This window comes from Sinocyclocheilus grahami, unplaced genomic scaffold, assembly GCF_001515645.1.
Source record: "Sinocyclocheilus grahami isolate Dianchi unplaced genomic scaffold, SAMN03320097.WGS_v1.1 scaffold136.1, whole genome shotgun sequence".
In the NCBI taxonomy this organism is placed as follows: Eukaryota; Metazoa; Chordata; class Actinopteri; order Cypriniformes; family Cyprinidae; genus Sinocyclocheilus; species Sinocyclocheilus grahami.
In genome coordinates, this window is record NW_015505315.1 from 1,515,020 (window position 1) to 1,537,289 (window position 22,270).

The 22,270-nt window shown below is 36.4% G+C and overlaps 1 protein-coding gene across 1 annotated transcript in view; it reads right to left on the reverse strand.

Annotated features, from left to right (window-relative positions):
• Positions 1-2,088: 2,088 nt before the first annotated feature.
• The window catches only part of malrd1 (MAM and LDL receptor class A domain containing 1), a 34,716-nt gene continuing 14,534 nt past the window's right edge, over positions 2,089-22,270 (reverse strand). Inside the window, exons 16-33 of the mRNA XM_016280058.1 lie at positions 21,444-21,657; positions 20,748-20,995; positions 17,342-17,627; positions 15,537-15,782; positions 14,621-14,778; positions 13,845-14,022; positions 11,690-11,818; positions 11,409-11,561; positions 9,328-9,485; positions 8,158-8,359; positions 7,796-8,074; positions 7,578-7,703; positions 5,006-5,072; positions 3,917-4,014; positions 3,729-3,822; positions 3,586-3,646; positions 2,841-2,924; positions 2,089-2,424 (exon numbers count right to left, since the gene is read on the reverse strand). Of these exons, the coding sequence (XP_016135544.1) occupies positions 2,350-2,424; positions 2,841-2,924; positions 3,586-3,646; positions 3,729-3,822; positions 3,917-4,014; positions 5,006-5,072; positions 7,578-7,703; positions 7,796-8,074; positions 8,158-8,359; positions 9,328-9,485; positions 11,409-11,561; positions 11,690-11,818; positions 13,845-14,022; positions 14,621-14,778; positions 15,537-15,782; positions 17,342-17,627; positions 20,748-20,995; positions 21,444-21,657 (2,856 nt within the window). The 3' untranslated portion in view covers positions 2,089-2,349. The remainder of the gene's footprint in view (positions 2,425-2,840; positions 2,925-3,585; positions 3,647-3,728; positions 3,823-3,916; positions 4,015-5,005; positions 5,073-7,577; positions 7,704-7,795; positions 8,075-8,157; positions 8,360-9,327; positions 9,486-11,408; positions 11,562-11,689; positions 11,819-13,844; positions 14,023-14,620; positions 14,779-15,536; positions 15,783-17,341; positions 17,628-20,747; positions 20,996-21,443; positions 21,658-22,270) is intronic.

Consider the following 22,270-nt stretch of genomic DNA (forward strand, 5'->3'; position numbering starts at 1 on the left):
CTCAGCAATAACACTTAAATTCGGCAAAACTTTTTCACTGTGTTCAAGGAAATTTAATTTCCTGTCTCACACACTGTTAATAGAAAGATCCCAGCTGTCTACGTACATAGCAGGGTACCGGAGGTCCCTATTTGAAAAACCAAATGTTTCATTATGAACATGATTAAAAAAAAAAAACAAGACAAATAAATCAACAGGAATATCTGTAGGTTTAAAGAAGGATATAAGGAGGAGGACCAAACCTGTTCTAAGCAGAATCAGAACACTACAACATTTTGTAGACTGTAAACAGCTGTAAACGATTAGCTGTCTATAGTAGCTGACAGTAAAAACTTGTAATAGTGTGTAAAAGTCTGAATTCAGATCTTTATGTATTTCTTGAGAGATATCCAGAGAAAACACAATGTGGGCTTATTGATGCTCATGTAATGCAGAGCACATTTCAGAAATTCAATTTGTATGTTTTTAATGAATGCATAATTCTAAAACATCTTTGACAAGTGTATGTTACAGTCTGCGCAAAGACACATTTCCTAGATAATTCATCTATATTCAAAGGCTCTTATCAAATCATCATGTTTCATTTCATACTTTGTAGTTCATTTTTGTGCTAAGACAAAGCATTTGTTTTGACTTCTGACGAATGAGAACCAGAAAAAAAAGGACAAAGAATGCAGGATTACAGAGAGTTTGTAATATTGAGAGTTTATCATTGTACATTTACAGTTTTTGTTCCAGTGTTCTGGTATCAACGAAAATGTCCTTTTCCCTTAAACACTGGCACTGCACAGTTAACTACTTCACTTGTCTTTGTGCATGTTTTGGTATCATTACAGTTTTCAATTTTATGATCTGTCAAAATGTGGTCTGCTTGAATCCAAAAGGAGACCAAGTGGTGATTGAACGCACATTTAAAGTAATGAAAATACAATATTCTCGAAACCACAGAGATCTGGAAGGAGAGCAGGCTATGAAAAAACAAAACAATCTCTGAAATGGCACCCAGACTCCATATAAGATTTGATAAACCTTCCCAGATTAATGTTACATTGTGGTCATCCTAAATATTTAATTTAATTTAATTTTAATAAATCTATGATTCTCTAAAAAAATTAATTCCTTTATTTTCTGAAAGACACTGTTTGGTATTTTCAATGAAACAAAAAGATACTGTTCAAAAAAATGCCTTCTAATTTATATGAATTAATATTAAAAAGTCTTAAAACTGAACATGAACATTCACTGGCAATGAGATACTATTAATTGAGTTGTTAAACATACAAAGGCATCTATCAGCATAGCCCCTCATGTTAAAACAGGCACTGACATTAAGTGTTGGCTCTTGTAAAACAAGTAAAACAAGAAAGATGGAAGTTTAATTTCAGTGCCTCAGAGAGATTTCATAACATATGGAATGTGTTACATGTCACAGATTATTATAAGAAACTTTCTTTTTAGGACTGATAGTTTAACTGCTTCATTTTGCGAGACCAGGCTGAACATTCACTGGCAATGAGATACTATTAATTGAGTTGTTAAACATACAAAGGCATCTATCAGCATAGCCCCTCATGTTAAAACAGGCACTGACATTAAGTGTTGGCTCTTGTAAAACAAGAAAGATGGAAGTTTAATTTCAGTGCCTCAGAGAGATTTCATAACATATGGAATGTGTTACATGTCACAGATTATTATAAGAAACTTTCTTTTTAGGACTGATAGTTTAACTGCTTCATTTTGCTTAATTGGATCTTGTTTGTGGTCACACTTTTTCCTCCCACCAGTCTGTGTTCAAAAAAAGCCCTCTAAACCTTAAGCCAGTACAGCCATGCTGTTGGGGAGGCTCAAATGAAGTGGATAGTGCTCTAAATCTATAGGGACGTGACAGCCAGTGTTTGCGTGTCTGTGTTTTCTTCAAGCTTTGAACATTCACTGGCAATGAGATACTATTAATTGAGTTGTTAAACATACAAAGGCATCTATCAGCATAGCCCCTCATGTTAAAACAGGCACTGACATTAAGTGTTGGCTCTTGTAAAACAAGTAAAACAAGAAAGATGGAAGTTTAATTTCAGTGCCTCAGAGAGATTTCATAACATATGGAATGTGTTACATGTCACAGATTATTATAAGAAACTTTCTTTTTAGGACTGATAGTTTAACTGCTTCATTTTGCTTAATTGGATCTTGTTTGTGGTCACACTTTTTCCTCCCACCAGTCTGTGTTCAAAAAAAGCCCTCTAAACCTTAAGCCAGTACAGCCATGCTGTTGGGGAGGCTCAAATGAAGTGGATAGTGCTCTAAATCTATAGGGACGTGACAGCCAGTGTTTGCGTGTCTGTGTTTTCTTCAAGCTTCAGAACTGTTTGAGCACTTGTAGACTGGATTGGAGAAAGAGAGCTTGCTTTCCTTTGAGCTGGAGACCTGAATAACACACACAAGCAAAGACGGGCCCAGATGAACAAATGAAAACCACTGAGTCTTCTTATAGTCCATTTATACAGAGCAGTTCTGGAACACTCGAGCGGCCAGCAACTGCATCCTATCATTATGATGAGACATTATGATGGACCTTTCTTCCATTATGATTTGTCCATATTTTCTCTGGTACCTTATTTTCATTTATTGCTTAAGCAGAAGATTAATGTATTACTTAGGTCCTCTGGTCCCAAGCCTCAGTCAGATCATTGCATGTCAAAGCTATATGTGATGAGTGCAGAGCAATAAAATAGTCCACAGATTGCATTGTACATCACCAGTATGTCTTTTCAAATTAAAAGTGTTTTTTGGGGTGGAACTGAATGGTCACTTTGTTAATTATGACAACCAGACTTTCATACCTTTGCATCCTCTCTCCATGGGTAAACGCTGATGTTTAGTCGAGAATGTACTGGCCATCTGGGTCTAACGTCAAGAGAGGGCAGCTGAAACCAGAATTACTCAGTAAACTTATTTAATAAAATGACAGCTATAGGAACAACCATATTAATGCTTTAATATATCATCTTTCCAAAGCTCACAGTCAAATTACATTAGTGTAATACAATTATGAAAATCAATAATTGTTTTCAAAACACTAGGGTTCCTACTGCATTACATTTTTGATTCAGCTCACTGACATGAATGCATAACTTAGCAAAATATGGAGAAATCTCAGTTAGCCATTAAAATATGCCAGACCTCACTAAAAACTACCCTACACTACACAGGAGAGTGAAAATTACTGTGCCACATGCAAAATACAGCGAGTTTAGCACTGAGTGCTAAATGTACACATACACCAACACAAACGCACAAACTTAAGCTCGCGGGTCAATATTTCCTATCAGCAGTGTGACAGAGCTCTCTCTCACACCTGCAGAGCGGTTCAAATTACTAAATAACACTGTTCGCTCCAAAGTGGAAAAAAGGCAGTAAGTGGAAAAAAAAGAAATGGAGAGGGATGAAAAAAAGAGAGTCTAGGGAATGTATTAGAGATTCAACATGGCAGGGAAAACGAAGGTCTCTATTAAAAAACAAACACACGACTGAATAATGCTCAACTTATTTGATCATGGCTTTTATAATTTGAGGTATATGACTGACCTTTTTCTGCAAGTCAAAGGTTGAGCAATCCAACTCTTCATTATCAATAAGACTGGAGTCTCTATTCAGTCAAGAACAATGCAGTCAATACCCATACATTTTATAGACACTTTCCGAGTTCATTTGAATGTGAATGGACTTACTTTAGTGAATGTCTCCTTTGAAATAACAAGAACAGAATGACTCCAGTTGCGATGACCACCAGGATCAATGCCACACTTAATCCAACACTGACAGCTGCAGAGTTCACAATTAAACACACATATTATTGCTTAACTAGTACATTTATATTCAAATAATTGCATGTGCATATACTCACCAATCCAGTTACCTAGTTTACTATCTGGTATCACAGCTGTTGTGGATGTGGTTGTGAGAAAAGGTTTTTCTTTTATATGGCAACGATTACCAGTCCACTGTGATGGACAACTAGAGAGGAAAACATCATCATTGCAGAAACACGCACACACTGACTTTGAATGGCAGAGATAATTCATAAGGGAATGCTGGCCATCCTCAACTTTCCAAAAGAGAAATAAATAAATAAATAAGTGCACAAGTATTTGCCTGGAGACATCCACATGAGCTTAATATCAGCAGCAGCCTTCCCTTGGCTCCTGTAATGAGAAAAAGACACACATTCTCTCTTTGTCCCTTCTTTTCTCTTACTTTCTCCTTGTGTTTTCTTTTCCTTTTCTTGCCTGTGGGGAAGATCTTTTCACATAAAGAATGTCCTTAAGCTATTCTGCAAGCAACCTCATGCACACACAAATACACTAGTGTCTGCGAACAAGAGACTTAAGTAATTCTTATAATTTATTAGCGATGACATACACCATTTCAAAGAGAAAGACAAGGAGAGAGAAAACATTTGAGGCTTTGGGGGGTTAATTCAAATGGAGAAAGATTGTGTTTCTTGGCACACGTGGAACAGTAATTACAGAAAGCCTGCTTTGGCAGTTCGCTGAAAAGTGCAAGTTTAAACTAAGAGTCAGGGTGCTGATACTCTTTGTATAACTCACACACATTTCAATGTGATATTCGGCTGGCACTGTAGGATAGCATGAATAATTCAATGCAAAGATCTCCAACAGGGTCTTGCCACCTGCCTGACCATGACCGACAGGTGAAGGTGGGGATTTTTTTCCCCAGGTAAAACTTAAAGGAGCTTTTAGGTCAGACTTTAGGCAAACACTTTTTTCTAACCCAACAAAAATCATCATTTGTCCTCCATAACAAACATATACTTTGCATTAATCTGTATTAGCAGTCCAAGAGGAGTGAACAGTAAGAGAAAGCCTCTTTAGTTGCTTTAAATGCATAGCTTCTGTCATACAGATGAATGCTCTATTAACTATTATTAACTCTATTAACATTTTGGGATTCACTGTGAGTGTACTATTGTGCTTGGGAAACTCACATGCACACTGCTCCATTTTCCTTTACTGAACACCTCCCTCCATTGAGACAGTACCCAAATGGACACTCTAAAAAATAAAACACATCCACATATAATAATGACTTATGATAAAATTATCATCATAACTGAATGATAAAATGTGATAAGGACCTCATTTCACACCATTAATTAACACAGATCAAGTGGTTAAGGTTATGGGCTGGCGGCTAAAAGGTGCAGGTTCCAGCTCAGTGAGGGGCAATCCTTAACCTGAGAGTTACAGAGAGTGCCCATTAATGACATGTCCTTGACCGAGGCTCTTCACCCCTACAGTGCTCCTGGGCCACAGCTCCTTTAATCTGAAGATTGCAGGAATATTCCCCTGAAGAAAGTGCCCACTTAATGAGAAGTAATATATTATGCTACTCCTAAAAAGTCACTTTACTTTGATGGGCTTTATGTAGTTCATACATTTTTAAGCTATAAATGTAACCTTTCATTTAGAGAATAAAGTCAGAAAAGTATGTACTGATCTTATCTTTGTCTATTCCTTTCTCCTCAACCTCTCTCACATTGTCTGTTGAATAATCATTGGTGGTCTCAGAATCACTGAATCATTTTTCGACCCCGAAAACATTCCTAAATTGAAATCCAAAAATTTTTTTTTTTTTTTAGTAAAACAATATAACATACCGTTTAAAAATTTGGGGTCAGTATGATTTTTTTTCAACAATTATGCATTAATTGATCAAAAGAGACAGTAAAGCACAACTGTTTTTAAACATTGATAATATGATGTTTCTTGAGCACAAAATCAGCAAATGACAGAAATACCTTATTATTTAAAATATATTAAAATAGATTAGAGTTATTTTGAATTGTAATATTTCACAACATTACTCTTCTTACTGTAATGTTCACCCCATAGTTTTGAATGGTAGTATATACTTACCACCATTAGTTGTTTGTATTCATTGCTATGCATTAAATTGACAGTTGTAAAAAAAAGTCAAAATTAACTATTTTTATATTATATTATATTATTATTTTTTTTTAAAATATTAATTTAAACAATTATTATCAAACAATTATATTCATTTAGTAACATAAATATATCTTAGTGTAGGCTATATCTTTAGAGTTTTATAATTCATTATCCACCAGTTCACATTTACAACTGCGTGTTTTCTGCATAAAAATAAGGGTCGTTTTTGGCTTTGGTCTAAAAGAGCAGAAGGGCTTATTGAAAAATGCAAATTCACTCTCCGCCAGAAGGTGGCGCTTTTTCCGTTTCCCCGGTAACCGCAGTAAACAAAGCAGTGCAGCGCCTGACTTTGAAACTTGCAGCCAGGGCCGTTTCTATCCAATTTGACGCCCTAGGCGAAATCCCTAATCCCTATAATCCCTATAGAAGATACTCTAAAAATATATGATATATAAATGATTCTTTTCAGACACCAGTTGCTTGTCACATTCAAATTGGTTGTCATAGTAACGACACTAATTTGTGGAGATTCAGTGCATTGAGTTCCACAAATCTGAATGCATTATTTGTAAATTGACTGTTAAGATAAACATTTTGCACAATTTAGTATCTGTAATATCATTGTGTTGCCACTAGATGCCTGTATAGGCTCTGATCTAGTGTCATACAGGCATCGTCAGATTGACAGTACTCTAGCCCAATAATGTTGGGGGATCCAGTGTGGGGGCAGTCATATTTCAGGGTGACCGTGCCACTCTTTATCACAACCCTGCTAAAAGTGCCAGTACGTGCGTTCATTGGCGCCCCTTCAGCTGGTGGCGCTCTAGGCGACCGCCTAGCTCGCCTATGCCTAGAAACGGCCCTGCTTGCAGCACTCATATTTAATCAATTAAATAGCCTTTTGAAGTGTAAGCTATATCTCATTATACATGTAAATATTTAATTTTAATTTTTTTAATTAAATATGTAAAAAATTTATATGTATATTTATTTTTTTTCTCTGGAGCACCACCTGAGTCTTCTCCTCCCATTTCTACCAGTGATCATTGTTTCCTTCCCGCGGTACTCCCTGCGCACATATCAATAGCATCACTGGGATGTAGGTTGCCAGGTTGAGGGGATAAATCGGTTGAAATTTGTATGCGTCAATCGTGTGAGAAAGATGCGTTTCATACAATATCTGGCAACTGGACAACCCTGGAATTTGTTGTCGTGAATATTTTAAAATGAGGTTTGGCCCTTACAAATTATGGGAGTTTTACAGAAGCGAATGTAGCAAACATATAAAATACGCCCAGTGGGATTTTTTTTAATAGAAAGATTAAAAATACGGGAGAAATACGGGAAAATATTTAAACGGGATGATAGTGGGATAGAATGGTAAAATACGGGAGAATCCCGTGAAAAACGGGAGGGTTGACAGGTAGCCTATTTTTTTTGGGCTTCAAAATCTCGACCCCTCATTCACTGCCATTATAAAGTATGGAAGAGCCACGACATTTTTAAATACAACGCCGACTGTATTCGTCACAGCAACAAAATATTGACAAATTAAAAAAACAAAAACATGAATGATATGAACGAGATGAGCGAATATGTTTGTTTTACCATAGCAGCTGGACTCATCAGGGTTAAAAGGAGGGCAGTCAACAATATCGTCACATCGACTCTGATATGCTACACAGTCTGCTGTCGCCTCACACACTAGTTCTCCATCATCACATATCTTAACAGCTACAGAAACAGAGACAGAGAATTTCATCTGATTGTTTTACAGATATGATGTACTACGATGTATATGAAACAGATTTGTGCTTGGGTCTTACGGCATCCATATTCGTCTTCTCCATCTGGGCAGTCTAAAACCGCATCGCAGCGCAGCAGAGCTGGAATACAGCTGTTGTTCATGCAGCGGTATTCTCCCGTCTCACACCCTGTTTGAGGAGGCATAGTGCCAGGAACCACACTCACACACATCTCCTCATCCGAGCTGTCCAGACAGTCCACCTCACCATCACAGTGCCAACTCAGTGGTATACACTCAAACAGATACAAACACTGGAAGTGCTCCCTGGGGCATGTTTGTGGGATGGGGGTCACTGGACCTGAACATATACAGAAACAAAATAGTAAAGCCATTTTCAATTCAGGAAGAGACAAGAATCAAAAGCAATCAGTAGTTCTGTACCTCCAACCACACATTGTCTAGTGAAAGAGATGTCATCCACAGCAATGTCAGTCCACTGGTCTGCTCCCACTTCTGCCTGAACGATCACATTGAAGGGTGATGCATTTGATAAGATCACATTAGCATAATGCCAGTTGTCTCCATGGTTTCCGCAGGTTGCCCACATTAGCAGAGGTGTTCCACTGTGGCCCTTGGTATACACCTGCAATATAGTGCCCAGAATTCATTACGCAGTCTTCAAGAGGTGCTTTAAAGCTCAGTGTTTTCAATATAAAACAAAGGCAGTGAAAGGAATTTCACTGAACTCCTGCACATTTGGCTCCAAAAACTTTAAAGCTTATTTTTCATTACTCATTTTATGAATCATAATACATGCTCTTCTTTTCATGGAATAAGACCAGAAGGGGGAAATGTACTTCATGACTGATATATAGCAGGCTGCAGTGCTCCAAAATGCTCATCTTTGCGAGTAAAATACTGCCACATAATGCAAAGGGAAGCTTCAAAGGTGGATATACACTGCAGCTCCAAGTTTTTTTTTAAATGTTATAAAAAATGTCAGTAACACATGTTAGTATAGGGACCACTTTTCACTATTAACTAGTTGCTTAATTAGCATGCCTATTATTAACATATTAGCTGTTTATTAGTACGTATAAGCACATATTCTGCATGACCATATTCTACATCCCCAATCCTATCCAATACCTAAACTTAACAACTACCTTACTAACTATTATAAGCAGCAAATTAGCTAATTAAAATAAAGTGTGACCAAAATGTATATTTCAAATAAATGTTGTTCTCTTGAACCATCAAGTTGTCTAGTTGTATAAAGCTGCACAACTGTTTTGAATTTGATAATTACTGATAACTATAAAAAAAAATCTTGAGCACCAAATCAGCATATTAGAATGATTTTTGAAAGATCACATGACACTCAAGACTGGAAGTTCAGTTTTTTCAAAACAAATGTCTAAACCGAAATAATTTTTCACAATATTAAATTTTTACTGTATTTTGATTCATGTAGATTCGGTGAGCAAGACACTTTTTCAAAAACATAAAAAAATACAGACTCTAAACTTTTGAATGGTATGGTAAAAACGTATGTAAAAGATGTTATTTGTGTATATTTCAAAATATATTTGTATTAAAGTATTATCTCACCTTCAGTGTACCCATGTGACGTGAGCCATACATGTGGAACCAAAAGCGCAGATGACATATACCGACACTCGCAGGAAACTCCAGCTGGCTTATGAATCTGGCGATATCTCCTTCTCTCTGAGCACTGGAGTTCACATACAGATACCCACCTCCTCCATCTGAAAGAGTAAACCAAATGAGACCCTGCACCACAAAACCAGTCATAAGGGTCAATTAAGAAATTAAGATTTATACATCATCTGAAAGCTGAATAAATAAGCTTTCCATTGTTAAGCATTGTTAAATAAGCTTTCCATCCTAATGTTTGTTAGGATAGGACAATATTTGGCCGAGATACAACTATTTGAAAATCTGGGATCTGAGGAATCGCCTTTAAAGTTGTCCAAATGAAGTTCTTAGCAATGCATATTACTAATCAAAAATTAAGTTTTAATATATTTACAGTAGGAAATTTACAACATATTTTCATGGAACATGATCTTTACTTAATATCCTAAAGATTTTTGGCATAAAAGAAAAATCTATAATTTTGACCCATACAATGTATTTTTGGCTATTGCTACAAATAAATCCCAGCGACTTAAGACTGGTTTTGTGCTCCAGGGTCACAAATGTCACCTAAAATGCATTAAATATTTATTTTAGCAAAGATGCCTGCTAAAACTGTGAAAATATGTAAATGAAATTGAAAAAAAAAAAAATTGGCACGTTTTTACGATCACCATTAACAATTACCACGGAGTTAAAAAAAATTTAAATGTTCACAAGCAAAATCTACAACATAAAATCTATAACATGCATTAACAAAAAAGATGGGGTGAATTTTCATTTTGCATAGACTTCAATACTTTTACACCACTACACCCCTACAAATATTAGAAACAATTTCTTATCTTGTCAAAAATTTGATTATGTTATTATAGTATTATGATAGCTATTGTAACAACAAACATTATTAGATTTCACTGCATAACTCCTCCACGGCTTTACTCAAAAGACACACTGTGCAGCAATTTCCTTGACTCTTTGTCTGGCATGGAAAATCAATAGTAGGTTCAGTAAATCGATCACCTTTTAGAGGGCAGACTCATTTTCACAATTAAAATAATGTACACTTAACGCTTTTACTGAGAGACACTGATCTTTTAGCAGAACCGGACATGAGTATATGAGGGGCAGAAATCCAGATCTTAATCACACTCATTGATGAAGTAGCTGGGAAATGGCTTTTAGTGATTGATTTTTTCTGACTCTAAAGGCCCGTTCACACCAAGCACGATAACTATAAAGATAAAGATAACGATAGTTCTAAAAATCGTTCTCAATATTAAAGAATAGCATAGTTCACACCACAACTATAACGATAACAATACAGAGGAACGATATCGTTGTGATCACTTTCAAAACGATTTTTTTTCAGCTGATGAACGATAAAACACTGACAGCCAATCAGAATCCATCCTGCTGTAACCAGCTCAAGAATTTAAAGCGGCAGACGAGCGTGCGCTTAGAATAAACAGACGATATCGTTCGCTGGTGTGGACACTAATATCGTTATCTTTATAGTTATCTTTATAGTTATCGTTCTTGGTGTGAACGGGGCTTTAATCCCTGGTTTTTAAATCACGCAACGATTCATTCGATGATTCAGACGGCTGGCTTCAACTTTACAGAAACCGCATCTCATATTCATGGGAATCTTGTACAAAAATTGCTATTCCATCCACATATATTTACATAAAATAGCAAGGTTTAGTATTCGATTAATATGTAGCTTGTTTGGATTCAGGATCAGGTATTATCAAGCTGTCTGTTTCACTGTTTAAGGGAGGTAAGAAGATTCACTATCCAGGTAATACAATCTGTGTGACAAAGGTACTGTCAAATCTCAGCCAATCAGAAAGACACACTCATTATGACATAATGATAACATTTAGTTTTTAGTAATGCACATTTTCTAATTATTGAAAGCAAAACAAAGATTTTAATATGTTACCCTTTGGTGATATGTGTGTGTTTACTAGTCATATTTATACTAGCCAGGTGATTGAAGGTCATTGTGAAGTTTAGGTTTTACTAACCGGGGCTGTGGTCAGCTGATGGTCCTGTCCCATTACGCATTCTGCCATAGCCTATATCCCAATCAAAGTCATTGTAAGGATCCTGAGACAGATGACAGGTCTCTTGCCAAAGGCCGCTGGGCATATCAAAATTACAAGCTCCTGGAACATGCACTAACAGACCACATGAACAGTTGAGATATTAGCTCCATAAATATTGTATTAATACCTATTTTGTATTTACATTGTATCTATATTGCATTAATACTCAAGAATTTCAAGGTTAGTGCAGATGTACTTACAGCAGTCAATCTCATCAGACTCATCGGAACAATCAGCTTTACCATCACACTCCAAATGATACTCAATACAGTCTCCATTATTACACACAAAATCTGTTACAGCGGGGCATGATCCAGGATGCACAGCTCCTGAAATACAAGAACCCTTTTTCAGTCTCACTGATCTGAAACAGCATCATTTAAAAGATACAGCGGATAAAATAAGGATTGAACACGTCACCATTTTTCTCAGTAAATGTATTTCTAAAGGTGCTGTTGAATTGAAATGTTCACTAGATGTCGGTAACACCCCAAGTAATCCATATATACAAAGAAAACAAAACAAATAAGTTCAGAAATAGAATGGAAAGACCCAGGGGAAAAGCATTGAACACATGAAGAATGGGAGGTACAAAAAGGCATGGAAAGCCAAGACACCAGCTAAAATCCATCAGTAACTAGAAAGCAATCCTGCCCCTAATCAGTAGAAATTAATATTAGCTGGTTTAGTCCCAACACTTACAGTACCAGGATGATGAAGATGAAACAAGGGTGGACATTTCAGCAAGACAATGATCCCAAACACAGCCAAGAAAACTCTCAATTGGTTTCAGAAAAAGAAAGTAAAGCTGCTAGAATGGCCCAGCCAATCACCTGATCCAACAGAAAATAAGAACTACAGATCAGAGTTCACAGAAGAGGCCCACAGAACCTTCAAGATTTGAAGACTGTTTGTGTGGAAGAATGGGCCTCCATACAGGAGGCGTCTTGAAGCTGTCATTACCAAAAAATGATTTTGTACTAAGAATTAAATAAATTTCAGCAGTTCAATACTTTTTCCCTGTGTCATTCCATTCTATTACACAAAATTTATGAACTTATTTGTTTTGTTTTCTTTGTATGTATGGATTACTTGGGTTGTTACCAACATTTGGTGAAAATTTTATGTCAACAGCACCTTTAGAAATATATTTACTGAGAAAAATTGTAACGTGTTCAATATTATTATTATTTACTTATACTTATTTTACCTGCTGTGCATGGTCCATGTAATAACAAAAATGATCATCTAACAATGTAAATATGCGAAATTCAAATGACATGTGAAGTATGACCATATTCAACATCATTGCTCAAAATAGCAATAAAATATCATCCATCCAGAGCTTTTTAGTATGAATATCTTCAAATTCATTGAACGTAACATGACAGCAAATTAAGTTAATTCATGCCAAACTATGTCCTGTTTAATTCTCCGAAACTTTTAGTTATTATGCCATGGAGCGAAAAGTCTTTATCTAGGAATAGAAATTCTTTCCAAAGCACATATTCCCACAAAGAAATAGGTTGTAAAAAATGGATTTAATTTCTCTGCTCCACTTCACGGTTTGATAGAGCCCATTTCTTTTATTTATTATTAATTTATTTACAGCTGCGAGTAACTGTAGTTTAGTTTAATAATTTATGGGTCTGGTAAAACTTGCTGTACATTTCAAAACCAAAAAACTGCAAAAAGGGTCATGTTCCTACACCTAAAATATATGATAAGGCCATGGATGGTCATTTATAATAATAACCACTGTATTTGTTAAAAAACAAAAAAACAATGAATTATGCTTTGATCACAGATTGTGTTTGACATCTTTGCGTTACACACATAGTCTCACTAAACGATCCAGAAGCTCAAGTGTAATTACTGTGATTTAGAAGTGCCAGTATGCAAATTAAATCTGACATTTTCCATGTCAAGCCTGAGAACCAAAAGAAGAACTTATTCTGACTTTCATGTTGTTCCCTGATGGCTTGTCAGAATTAGCAAATCAATTCTCATCCAATTAAACGGTGGTACTGCTTTCCATCAGGTGCTGCTGAGCACAACCCTCAGAGCCCTGAGCTGGTCAAGCTTATGTATGAACGTTACGCAAAAAAGACTCATGGGAAAAAAATGTGGAGATGAAAACTGGAGGCATTGTTGCAGCCCTCTGAGCATCACTGCTCAAACTAGACAAACTCTCCTGCAGCTTTCACTTGTTGTCCATAGAACACGTCTTATGCTTACATTTGCATTTATGCTCACATCAGCTGAGCTAGTCAGATATCAAATTCCAGCTTGTTTAAAGCTATATTAACAATAAGAATGGAAATCAATTACCTTGAATGAAAAAAGAGCACTTACGTGGTGCACAGTCAGTGAACTGCAGGTCATCGAGAGCCGCTCCACCGCTCACGTCTTGTGTTCGAACTGCTTCAAATATGAGAATAAAGTTCCTCAGGCTCTTCAGAGATACCTCGGCTCTTCTCCATTCCCTTTGCATCTGCCGCTCTCTCCACACCTCCCTCAGCTCATTTTCTGTCTATCCATCACATATGCAGAAAAGGTTCTTATAAGCCCTCATAATCTTTAATCAAAATTCACCACAGCAAACAGAAAACAATCCAATGATCCAATCAATTCCCATTGGACAAAATCAAGCCCCATCATACATTTTTTTGCCGTTTAATTTGGGTATATGTCACAGTAGGCAAAACAAGACAATCACATTTCTGTTTCATGCTAAGTAAAAAACAAAAAAGAAAGTTTTTTCACTTTCTTTGACATTTTTCATAATTCTGTAGTTTCATACATTCATCACCTCCCAATGCTTCTCCCCCATTCTCACACGAAGAGCTTCCTATGGCAATTGTTTATTGCACATAATCCCTCTTGAGGTATGTTTCATAACACAAACTTTAAGTGCTAAATGGTTTATCTCAGCTAAGATTCACACATAACACAGGACTGCAAAGTCATGTAAGAACATGTTTCCGAAATTTGACATAACATGCGTAACGCTAGTTTCAGCTTATGTTAAAAGAGCTATAAAGGCCTCCACACTTTCCCTGATTTAAGCGATATATTCCAGTGGCAGTGTATGTTTGCTTCACTTGGTAAGATCTAGTCATGTTAGGTACCTTAATGAAGAGCCGGATGATTCCTGTGGCTTTTTCAGAAATATAGTACCAGAAGGAGAGTTTACATATGGCACTAGACTCCTTCCACACAGAACTTCTCATGTGCGCTTTATCACCCTTCAATCCCACAGGAGTGGCTGCCAGATATACAAACTGGCCTGTGTAGAGAGAGACTGACAATTATTAATACCCATGTAATAGCTTTCATATCATCAGGTGCTCAAACCTACATCCTGGAAGCATTAGTTAAGATTTAATGCCATACACCTTTACAATTTTGGCTGGGTCACCTTCCTAAGAACTCAATTTAGCCATCTTGCAACTAACAAAACTTAACAGACTGATAAAAATCTGCATGCCCACACTCCTGAAAGTTGTATTGTGCAAACTCCACCTCTTCCATTGATTAGGAACACAGAGCAAGGATTTATGGGCATTATCAGTCTAAAAAGCATGGATGCAAGAGTATTTCAAATATTCACTGAAAATAGTACACTAAGGCAATTTTGATGTGGTATTTTTAATGTAACATAATTTTAATAATCTAATCTGGCATAAAAACAAATTAAAGTCTAGTAATTCAGAAAATTACAGACGGATGAACTCAAACAGAGATGAAGCTAAACTGCGATTGTGTATGCTATTGGAGTCAGAAATAATAGAAATATAGGATTGCCAAATGGTGATGTATAGATCTCTGCTAGGACATCTAACTGTCATCAAGAATGGCTTTCCCATTTACTGTGTCTTTCATGGGGTTTTGGGACTCAGACAATTCTGTTGATTCTATAAAACCTTGCTTATGGATGGTCATACACAATATCACAAGCTCACAACTGCTTTATTAATAAAGATATCTTGCTGAGATAAAGTGAAGCAGAGCACCAAATCAATAAAGGAGGCTACACAGTCTTACCGCTTTCATTTTTAAGTGTGTGATCATGAGGAGGTCTGATCATATGAATGGAGCCGACTCCATGAGCCCAACTAAAGGTATCTGCCATGCTGCTTTTCCAACCACAGTGCCCATGTTCAAATGAGCAGGACGTCCCACAATCCAGTTCATCCGTTCCATCTCCACAGTCATCAGTGAAGTCACATTTCTGCTCTGGTTTGTAGCAATTGCCATTGTTACACTGTAGAGAACCCGGTGGACAGGATCCTGTGAAAACACACACATATTTTAATGTATAAAAACAGATGATGTTTATTTTACTCTGGTCATCACAATATGCTAATGTTTATAGTACTGAATGCTTCTCTTTTTTTGTTATTAATGTTTTTGAAAGGTCTCATATTTCACATAAATCCAAGAACCTATGTACATTTTTGTAAAAACTTGAATATTGTGAAATAATTTAATAAAACATTTTTTTTAAATACATATCCCAATGTAATTTATTCCTGTGATGCAAAGCTGAATTTTCAGCATCATTACTCCAGCCTTCAATGTCACATGATCCTTCAGAAATGATTCTAATATGCTGATTTGATGCTCAACAAACATTTCTTATTAAAAGTGGTTTGCTGCTTTATATTTTAGTGGAAACTACGTGATGCATACTTTCAGGATTCTTAAGCCGACTCCATGAGCCCAACTAAAGGTATCTGCCATGCTGCTTTTCCAACCACAGTGCCCATGTTCAAATGAGCAGGACGTCCCACAATCCAGTTCATCCGTTCCATCTCCACAGTCATCAGTGAAGTCACATTTCTGCTCTGGTTTGTAGCAATTGCCATTGTTACACTGTAGAGAACCCGGTGGACAGGATCCTGTGAAAACACACACATATTTTAATGTATAAAAACAGATGATGTTTATTTTACTCTGGTCATCACAATATGCTAATGTTTATAGTACTGAATGCTTCTCTTTTTTTGTTATTAATGTTTTTGAAAGGTCTCATATTTCACATAAATCCAAGAACCTATGTACATTTTTGTAAAAACTTGAATATTGTGAAATAATTTAATAAAACATTTTTTTTAAATACATATCCCAATGTAATTTATTCCTGTGATGCAAAGCTGAATTTTCAGCATCATTACTCCAGCCTTCAATGTCACATGATCCTTCAGAAATGATTCTAATATGCTGATTTGATGCTCAACAAACATTTCTTATTAAAAGTGGTTTGCTGCTTTATATTTTAGTGGAAACTACGTGATGCATACTTTCAGGATTCTTAAATTTTTTAATGAACAGCATTTAATTGAAACAAAAATGATTATACAATTATAAATGTATTACCTATCACTTTTGATTAATTTAATGCATCTTTGCTGATTGAAAGTATTATTTCTTAAATAAATCTTACTGACCAAGTTTTTGAACAGAGTTCTTATATTTTAGTTTATTTTTATTATAAAAGCATTTTATTATGCACTTAAAAGTCATAATTAGCATGAAGTATTAAAGTATTAAGTATTAAATCTATGAACTCTATTGCACAGCCTCTGATTCTGCCTGCAAGATATAATGTATACTCATTTGTTTCATGGAAGAAAAATATACTTTTCTACAGTTTCTCTACAAAGCTTTTTTCTTTCAACATGCTATCGGAAAACAATTAAGCTAAAAAAAACTAAACAAATAAAAAGGATGCTCATTGTCAAAAGTGAAGCTTGTGGATTGATTATGCATTTGTGGAGCATTGTTATTCATTTACCTTTACACTGATAGCTCTGCATGTATATATGGCACAGTTAGTGCAACTGTACCTGGAAGTAACCGGGGAGTGGAGTCTTTCTCAAATTTGTTGAAAAGAATACAGCCTGATGAGAAGGTGATGTCATCCAGGCAGATGTGAACTCTGGTATTACGGCCCACCTTGCCTTCAAACATAATGCGGAAGTTGTCAGTAGACGAGAGAGGCAGTTCCTGTCTGCTCCAGTAGTTGCCTTGATTTCCAGTAAGGCTGAGTAAGAGTGAGCGGTTGGAGTTTGTAGACATGTACACATTCAGATTGCCAATGCCGTCACCAGACATATGGACATAAAAGACCATCTTGAAAATCAGACAAAAATAAAGAATACTTTATCAATAATATCCCAGTAGCAAAAGTGCTGTTATAAACAAATATGCCACAGTAATCACAGCAGCGTTGATGTTTAGACCAACAGTACGATTACTAGTTTAATATTATTTATTTAACAGTTAATACTAATGAACTTACATTTTAGATACAATATTTCCAAATAGTTTGCCTATTTCTGCTCAGCCAACATAAATGGCTTCAAATCAGAATAAACTTTGAAAGTCTCCAAGCCTTTAATTAATCAGTGTTTTGAACAAACTGGTCGATTGAATGATTTAACTCACTAAAAAAAAAAAAAAAAACGATTCAGATTTTTTGAACAAATTATTTAAGTGAATGAATCAATGACTTTCTCGTAAAGATATTTATGTGTTTCTGCTGCTTTCAATCATTTAGATCGCTTGTCAATTTAATACTAAATATTTAGGCTAATTCCAGCTAAACGCTGGACTCAATAATACACTTCAAGTAAACTAGCAAATCTGCAAAGATAGTTTGCCACAATGGCGTCTATCTGGAAAAAAAGTTTCTCTTTTATTGATCGATTTTGCTTGTTATGGTGGCTGATATACTTCTTCTGTTTCTATATGTATGTGTAAATGACTCCTGTCAGTGTTTGACTGACTGGCGAGTTAGTGGAAGAGTTTGACCTTTTAGGATGAGACAATTGATTCTGTCACACACAAATTAGCTACTTTTACTAAGCATATAACACCAAATATAAAAACAACAACAACAAAAAATGCCAAAGTTCCTAATTGTAATTTACAATATTAAAAAAGTCTAACCAAGGCTGACAAGTACACACAAAAACTCCTCCTCTTCAGCTGCTTCTTGTGATTGATTGATGCAAGCTGAATGGGAGGACAATGGGGAAACGAGTCTCCATGGGCTAATTATCTCACAAGCACATACACACCTCTATAGAGGATGAACACAGTCTGTCAAGTCAGAGGAGATCCAGAAACACGATTGCCTGCCTTCACACACAAACTGATGAGAGCTTTGAAAGGTGCTCCTCTTTCTCCCACAGACATTTTGTGTGTGTATGTGTTTGACAGGATGATTGAGTGCTGCTGGCTGGCTCAATGACTGAGTTATGTGCTTCACAGTAACAGAGACAAATCCTGACATTCACTTCCTCCCATTATATTCAGCAAAAGCTATGGATCCAGCAATGCAGGGGAATTAAATATCCTCATTGCGCTAATGATCTAATTGGAAAGATCAATCTTTAAAGCTTTCCCTAAAACACAAATATTATTCAAATAAATTCCTCTGTATTACCCAGGGCCATGAAGCCAGCTTGATGTAGAAAGGTATGAGAAGACTTTGTAGAGGCAAAGCTTTTTTTGGACCGGTAGATGATAGGCAGCTACATTGTAACATTTTGAGAGGTTACATGCAGTGCTAGGGGATTTTTGAAATTCACAGCAGGGAAGTTACAGAAATGCTACTGGCTCCTATTTTCAGTGCTGTGTACAGCTCTGAGTTAAAAAAAAAAACATTTATAAATGGTATTACTATGCCTTTTTTTGGATAGGACAGTAGAGTGATGACAGGAAAGCATTAGATGGAGAGAGGGGAGCAGGATCGGCAAAGGACCTTGAGACGGGAATCGAACTTGGGTCGCCGTGAGCACAGCTGCACTGTTTGCCGACGCACTAACCACGAGGCAGTTTGCGCTGACATAAGTGGTATTACTATGAAATTACGAAAGACCCAACCAGGAAAAAAGCCCAGATTTCAAGTTTGTGTTCCAATATGTGAACCCAAAATCAAATTTATCTTTATCATCTTTTCAAATAAAAGTACTCATTGTACTATAAAAACATGACAACTTTACTACTTTAAGTACTTTATTCTTTCTAAGCCTATTAATAGGATTGAATTTAGTCAGTCTGTTTAAATTATACTTCCATAAACCTTCAAAAAATCATTTTTGAAAATGGGAACTACCAACTGTAAACTTCTGCAAATGGTTCTCAGAAGCTGTTGGTGGCATCTGCACCACAGATGTCAAAGATGCTGATCTTATTAAAAAATATCAGTTTTCTCAGAAAAAAAAGGAAGGGGGAACATATGAACCAGTGGGGTAGCCATGAGGGAGCCTGAGGGGGGGGGGGGCTAGGCCCCCTCATTTGCATGTCTGCCCCCCCAGTTCTTTGACTTCTTAAAATAAAAAAAAATTAGGAATTGTTGATTTATTACTCTTATGAATTGTCCAATGACAATGGCGGTTCAATATTACAATTTTTCAAGAAACATAAAGATGAGCGAGAAAGAGAAGTTTGCCATTTACGTCTGAGCCTGCCTCAGCTTTCCACAAGGAGATAGCGAGTGAAGCGGCAACAGACGTGCCCCGTTTTCAGGACACCGGCACAAACATTTCATCACAGGAGTGTAGTGGTGAGACTTCCATCTCAGTTCTTAATCTGAGAATATTTGTTTTCTATTTGAATTGGTTCATTATTAAAACATTTCGCATTCCATAAATATATTTCTCATATTTGTGAGGCACGAGTTCGGTTCATTTTTAACGCTCTAGTTTGGTTTCATTATTTTACACCGCACAACGTTTTGTTGTTATTGTGAGTGTACACAAACAAATGTAGACCCTTACCAGATTCGTACGATGTATTTATTCTTGTCTGTATGACCAAAAATGGAGTGTAAGTGCAAGTGATTGCAGCGGCGCCTCCATGTTAACTGTCATGCAGTATAAGTGCACTGCTATTCAGCTTCCACACGCCACACAAACACTTGTAAATGCGCACATTTAATATAGACATGATAGCCTACATGTAATATAGAGCAGCCCCCTCATTTTATGATAGGCCCGCCCAAAATTACAATTCTGGCTACGCCACTGATATGAACAAGACAAGAAAAAACAAAAGGCATCTAACACTGGTCAAGTCCATGAAAATGTCACAATTATCATTCCTGTATATTGATTTGTTTTTGTTTTGTCTCGTTTTTTTACTTTTTGTTAATTGTTTCCATTGTATTGTACTGAATATAATGCAAGTACAAACTCATCCTGGACTTCGGTGAATTAAACACATAAAATGCCAGTGAGCACTTACTTTGCAATCTCTGCTGCAGTGGCAGAAAAGAGGTCCTACAATTCGGGCAGTGTGTCCAGTTGTCTGTGGGAAGGACCCATCTAGATATAGGTAGTGGCCCAATGGGTTGCGGAGGGTGTGATCAGTGGATGGTCCAGTCCCATGTGTGTGCATATTTCCTGGTTTGATCAACCAATCAAAATCATCATCTTGGCTCTGTCTCCAGGAGCAAAGGTCAAATTCGAAATTGCAGCGACCACTGAATCCCTCTGGGGGAAAAAACATGAATATTGTTAAAGGGATAGTGAAATATGACAATTCTGTCATCACTCACTCACCCTCATGCTGTTTCAAACCTGTATGACTTTCTTTCTTCTGTAGAAAAAAAGAAAGAAAGATATTTCAAAGAACTTTGCAGTTTGAACAACATTGGAGCCTACTGAAGAAGTCAGTGGGCTCCAATGTTGCTTCAAATAATTAATTAACACCATACCGGTTTGAAAAGACATGAGGGTAGCAAATCATGACAGTATTTCAATTTTTGGGTGAACTATTCCTTTAAAACAAACACAAATGCACATGGAAATTACATTTAATATGGTTGCATACATTCAATACAGTATATGAGGTGTAAAGTTATTCCATACACAAATTCTGACCACTGAAATACAGTTGAAAAAAAGGTACAGGGAAGAGGATGATGGATTTGTTTCTCACTGCATATGTAATGATTCTCATCCGAGCCATCTCCACAGTGATCAATAAAGTCACACAAGTTGTCCTCAGAGATACAGTGACCGTTGGCACAGATGAACTCGTTGTTACGACAAGGAAGATCTGACGTTATTGGAGGGGCACAATCCACAAATTCCACATCATCAACAACAACATCACCCATGTAGCTGATGCCTCGCTTGGCTCGAAGACCCACCTATTAATACATTCATAAACCAAAATATGCATGCTTTTAATCTGCGGTAATCTACATCATCTGCTCCACAATACTTTCCATACGCCGGCATGGTCAAATGCACAAATCTATAAGCACACATTTACTCTATGAGACATGTCAGGTAAACAGACTAATGTGAAAAGATGTCACTCAAAATCAATTGATTCTCTTAAAAGAAAACAAAAAATGAAAAGCTAAAGGGAAAAAACTATACAGAGATTGATTGTGAATTGGAAGTGTTTGAGAGCTGCTGCATAAGTTAAAGAGCACCAAGTCCCCTGATAGTATACAGCAAAAGGGCAGTCAGTACTAATGAGTGAGTGTGTCATGAAGTATCCAGCACAATGAAGAACTACATTTGTAAGAGTGTTTATATATAAGAAGTGTTGATAAATATTAATGATGCAAGGGCCAGATGGAGAAAAGGTCATGATATTTCTGATCAAGCATCAACAGTCCAAACATCAGCTTGACACTTAACATTTTACCACACACTTCAGGAATACTAAACACACAGTTCTCCAATCACCTTTATTAAAATGTAAACAAGTACCATACATTTCATAAAAGTTGTTTACCTGGTTAACACATA